The sequence below is a fragment of the Myotis davidii genome, unplaced genomic scaffold (assembly GCF_000327345.1).
Source record: "Myotis davidii unplaced genomic scaffold, ASM32734v1 scaffold151, whole genome shotgun sequence".
Lineage (NCBI taxonomy): Eukaryota > Metazoa > Chordata > Mammalia > Chiroptera > Vespertilionidae > Myotis > Myotis davidii.
The window spans coordinates 70,463-76,242 of NW_006285248.1; the positions used below are offsets into that span (position 1 = coordinate 70,463).

Below are 5,780 nucleotides of genomic sequence, written 5' to 3' on the forward strand. Positions count from 1 at the left end.
GGGGAGGCTGGAGGGATAGGCAGGATTTTTGGAGCAGGGAGAGAGAAGGAGGGTGGAGTGTCCTGCTTTTCTACCAGTTCTACAAAATGACTGTCACTTTCTAAAATTTAGGTAAAGATACTGTGATTATCTTGATTATTTAGGAGAGAATTTTCTTACTGTGTAATTGTTTATTTCATTGTATACATTATGTATGATTTTGGAGGGGTGTCTTAAAAATAGCCTTATTTGGCCGAGACCGGTTTGGCTCAGTGGATGGAGCGTCGGCTTGCGGACTGAAAGGTCCCAGGTTCGATTCCGGTCGAGGGCATGTACCTGGGTTGCGGGCACATCCCCAGTGGGGAGTGTGCAGGAGGCGGCTGATCGATGTTTCTCTCTCATCGATGTTTCTAACTCTCTATCTCTCTCCTTTCCTCTCTGTAAAAACTCAATAAAAAAAAATATAAAAAAAAGTATATTTATAAAAAAAAATAGCCTTATTTGAAAATTAATTGTTTTTTCCATTTTCTCTTTTTATTTAGGGATATTATGTGCACCGTGACATGCTAGGAGAAAAAGGAGATTTCATTACTTCACCTGAAATAAGTCAGATCTTCGGGGAGGTAGTATCATTCTAAACTATAAAAGAAACTAATATCACAAACATTTGAAAGCAGATCAAGGTGCTTTATTTTATATAATAGTGTTTTACCGCTTTGTTTTTGTGATTCCTCAAAAGTTTTAGTTTTTTAGTAGTAAATATTGAGGGAATAGAAAGGTAACAGGAAAGGAAATGGTATAACGGGCAATAAAAAGTTTATACTTTACTATAGAAAAGGGAATGTAGAGATAAGGAGGACAAAAGTAAAGAGAAGGAAAAGAGATGGAGGTAAAGAAGTGAACCGGATGAAATATGAGAATGGGAGAAGGAAGAGAGACAAAAGCAAGGGTGAGGAAAGAGGTAGTTTATACCCCAGAAAGAATTACTGGAATCAAAATGAGCTCTAAAACCCCAACTATAATTTAGCCATAGTTACAGTAGAAGTCTTCCTTTAAGAAACTTTGGATTCTTTTCAGGAACTCTACTTTATTTATTTCCATATAATAACCTTTCATCAATTTAGAACTAAGATATTGTACACAAGAGGATGTAGAATTCAGGTACTAAAAAATATATTGCTTATGTGTAAGAGCCATGTAATTATTGAAATGATATGAAGAACTGGCATAGCTATATACATAATTATATTTCATATGTCTATTTGCTTTCAAATACTAGTACTGTTCTATGATATTCTTATCTGTGTCATGGGACTTTTTGTAGAGGAGGGTAACTTTTAACTATTTTCTCCAGTTATTAAAGCTTCCTAACTAGTATGTGTTGTAACATAGTGCATTTTCCTGTGTGTGCAACTATGTACACATATTAAACACATATGGTTGTTTGCAAACATTTTGCTTTCTGGCATAAAGTATGTATTTGCATGGAGTTTAATGTTGTGGTATACTTTGATACTTTATAATACTTTAATGTAAGTTTTTTCTTGTCACAGCTGCTAGGGATATGGTTTATTAGCGAATGGATGGCCACTGGGAAAAGTGCAACTTTCCAGCTGGTGGAACTGGGTCCAGGTCGGGGTACCCTTGCAGGAGATATTTTGAGGGTAGGTATAAAAGAGTGTCTTAAAGTCTCATGTATGTGATTCTTATTACTTTTGACTGAGTTTGCAAACTTCGTTGATTTTATTGGCTTTCAGTCCTCCTATTTCCTTAATCTCATATTTCTTAACTAAAATATGTCAGAATAATACAGTGAGTGATTAGTTATTGTCTGTTTTATGGTTAAAATATGGGGGTGGGGCGAAAGTGAAAGCTACAAGTATAAAACATTTAGAAGACATTATGGGAGATCATATTTGTCTTCTGAGTAGGGAAAACGTTTTGAATTCTATATAAAGCAGAACCTATAAAGGAAAATGTTAATAATTTCCACTACATTAAAATTAAGAACTTTTTGTTCTTTAAAGAAACTAGAAAGTTTTTGTTCTTCAAAGACACCATAGAGTGGTGAGACAAACCATAAGTTAGAGAAGTTATTTGCAACACATATAACCAACAAAGAACTATTAGTCTTCTAAGTCAATAAGGTGAAAGATAACTTACTAGAAAAACCGGGCAGAATATGTGAATAGGCCCATCGTGAAACAGAAAACCCAAATGGCCAATACTAACAGAAAGATGCTCAGACTCATTGGTAGTCGGGAAAATGAGTTTAAATTGATGATATAGTCCTGGTTGGTGTGGCTCAATTGGTTGGAGCTTTGTCCCATATACCAAAAGGTCATGGGTTCGATTCCCAGTTAGGGCACATGATCATGTTTCAGGTTCAATCCCAGTTGGGGTGTGTACAGGAGGCACCAATTGATGTTTATCTCTCATATCAATGTCTGTCTGTATGTCTGTCTCTCTCCCTCTCCCCCGCTCCTCTCTCTAAAATCAATAAGCATATCCTCGGGTGAGGATAAAAAATATATGTATGATACCACTGTATCCTCAGAAAAGTAAGTCTGACAACACCAAGTGTTGGTGAAGATGGGGAAATCTTCTAGTTTTATTTGTTAATCACAATTCTAAATTTTATCATTAGGAAACCAAAATCTATACCAGTGGTTCTCAACCTTCCTCATGCCTCGACCCTGTAATACAGCTCTTCATGTTGTGGTGACCCCCAACCATAAAATTATTTTCGTTGCTACTTCATAACTGTAATTTTGCTACTGTTATGAATCATCATGTAAATATCTGATATGCAGGTTGTATTTTTTTTTATACTGTTCCTTTTTTTAAATATATTTTTTATTGATTTTTTTACAGAGAGGCAGAGGCAGGGATAGAGAGTTAGAAACATCCATGAGAGAGAAACATCAATCAGCTACCTCCTGCACATTCCCTACTGGGGATGTGCCTGCAACCAAGGTACATGCCCTTGACCAGAATCAAACCTGTGACCCTTCAGTCCATAGGCCGATGGTCTATCCACTGAGCCAAACCGGTTCGGGCTGTTCCTTTTTTATATATGCTATCTATAATAATAAAAGCATAATATGCTAATTAGACCGGACAGCCAAACAGTCTTCCAGTTGTCCTTCCTGATGACCTTCCAGCGGAAGCTGGGGCTGTGAGGGCCAAGCCTGTTGCACAAATTTCATGCAACGGCCCTCTAGTGTTTAATAACTCTGATAGGTTATGATTCTTATAGACTGCTGGAGAGTGACTGTGTAAAGAACAAATTTTTCTGGGACCAATTATTACTTATACTATGACGAGCAAATTATTGAGGTCAGTGGTTAGAAAAACAAAACTCAGCCCATTGTATTTTGCCAATTTTTCTTCTTTTTTTATTTAGGTGTTTAGTCAGCTTGGATCTGTGCTGAAAAAGTGTGACATTTCAATACATCTAGTAGAGGTGAGCCAAAAATTAAGTGAGATTCAAGCATTAACTCTGACCGAAGAGAAGGTCCCATTAGAGCGAGATGCTGGATCCCCAGTATACATGAAAAGTGTTACTAAGTCTGGGATTCCAATTTCCTGGTACCGAGATCTGCAGGATGTTCCAAAAGGTAATGATTTTCCATAGTCTAATGAGAGAATTTTGATCACAACCCCTCACAGTAGTAAAGAATTAGGCATTTTTTGTTAATGTTCAGAAGAACCAATTCGTTATCTTAAATATGCTTAAACATTTTTTTCTTCTTCCACTTTTAAATAGAGCACAGCTTTTATGTTGCACATGAATTTTTTGACGTCCTTCCTGTGCATAAGTTTCAGGTATGATGGAAAACAGGACATGTTTATAATTGAATAACAAAGGACCTTGTGTTGTAAGAATAAATATTTGCGGTAGTTAGTTATTCAGTATATAAACATTACTTGTTGAAGTTAGCGATATTTGGAATTTCTTATGACTAAATAATTGAAAAGCAAAAGTGAAATATTAAGTAGAATTCTTAATTCTCTTGAGATAAAGACGCATGAGAGTATAAGATGCTAAATGGCTATAGTACAGTAAAAATTACTTTTTAGCAAATATTTTTAAATTTCAAAGATTAGAATTTATCTTTATTCTTCCTGTGAGAAGATTTAAGATTTGGTAGTAATGTATGTGTGCTGATAACTTCTAAGGCTAAGAGTCTGTATTATATAGCAATTTATTAGCAAAAGCTTCTGATTGGTGTTCCTAAGTCTGTTTTCCATTTTGGGGCACTTTCCAGGGTGCTATTTCATCTTCTACAGCTCTACCTCTTATCTAAACAACATTAATAGTTTGTGTCTATCAGTCTACTCATTATTTAGAAGAAATGAAGTAAAGCCTTGAAATAATTTTAAGTGGTAAAAGTGGTCTGTAAATATTATCTATGTTATACATGGTAAGAGGAGAAAACGAATAGTACTTTTTGCTGGTGACAGTTTTGAGAACAGACTTTCAAAAATTTGTTTTTATGCATTATTTTGTGTTTAGAAAACCCCACAAGGATGGCGAGAAGTACTCATTGATATTGATCCACAAGTTTCTGATAAACTGAGGTTTGTTTTGGCGCCTTGTGCCACCCCAGCAGAAGCCTTCATACAGGTAGGAATAAGTTTGTTTTTCTTCTGAGTTTATTACCAATCAAGTCTTATTTTCTGAGTTTCTATTTTAGAGTTCCTTTATAGGGGGAAGTAGTTGCTTGCAACACGTGAGGTGCTTTTTATTAACAGTGAACAGTGCAGAGGCTGTAGTCGGGAGAGTGGGTTAAAATCATTTCTTAGCTATGTGACCTTTACTGTTATACAATTACAGATAAAGTTAATAAGTATTTGTCTCGTATCTTCTCCGTTTTACCTGTCAAATGTGGACAATATTGTCTCTTGATGGAAGGGTTCAATGCCTGTGTAAACAAATGTAATACAGTGTAAAGTAACAACGACAGTATTTATTGAGTACTTTGTATGTATTACTCTGTATTATCTCACTTAACTCTCAAACAAATCCAATGCTAGTTAGAGAGTGCCTTTTTTCTCTGATTCTAGATCGCCAGAATGTTTTCTTACTACTGTTTTCTCTTGATTCTAAGGAATAACCACAGGAGCCCATCTTGGGTTATGCTTGAAGGTTCAAAAGATCCTGTACTTCTCATGAATGTTTGGGCTCTAGATAGCCTGTTTTAGTTTTTTTTCCCCAGTTCAGAAAAAATATTTCTACTTTTTGGACCATAACTAAGACCTTCTAACTCAGAAGTTATCAGTTTTAAAAGCATAATTATCTTTTAAACAAGAATTTATGAATTAAGTTGTTTTTTTTTTGAAAAGCATAAGTGAAAATATCAGCCTAAATGCTTGTAAATATTTCTATTTTTTTTCATTTTCTGGCTGCTTAATTTTACCTGAGCGAGAAACAAATTCATAAAGCTACTAAGAGCCAAGCTCCTGGCACTGGGAGTTGTGATTCTTTTTAATTCTTTTTTTTTTATTAAATCTTTATTGTTCAGATTATTACATTAGTTCTTCTTTTTCCCCCCCCATAACTCCCCTCTTTCCAGTTCCCACCCCACCCTCCGCCTTCACTCTCCACCTACTGTCCTCATCCATAGGTACACGATTATTGTCCAATCTCTTCCATCACCCCCACACCCCTCCCCCACAAGAATAGTCAGTCCATTCCCTTTCTATGTCCCTGATTCTATTACAATCATCAGTTCATACTGCTCATCAGAGTATTTATTCACTTGATTTTTAGATTCACTTGTTGATAGATGTGTATT

The 5,780-nt window shown here is 35.6% G+C and overlaps 1 protein-coding gene across 1 annotated transcript in view; it reads left to right on the forward strand.

The window, feature by feature from the left end:
* NDUFAF7 (NADH:ubiquinone oxidoreductase complex assembly factor 7) overlaps positions 1 to 5,780 on the forward strand; it is a 12,078-nt gene that overhangs the window by 1,891 nt on the left and 4,407 nt on the right. Inside the window, exons 3-7 of the mRNA XM_006755907.1 lie at positions 522 to 602; positions 1,533 to 1,643; positions 3,386 to 3,599; positions 3,749 to 3,807; positions 4,499 to 4,609. Of these exons, the coding sequence (XP_006755970.1) occupies positions 522 to 602; positions 1,533 to 1,643; positions 3,386 to 3,599; positions 3,749 to 3,807; positions 4,499 to 4,609 (576 nt within the window). The remainder of the gene's footprint in view (positions 1 to 521; positions 603 to 1,532; positions 1,644 to 3,385; positions 3,600 to 3,748; positions 3,808 to 4,498; positions 4,610 to 5,780) is intronic.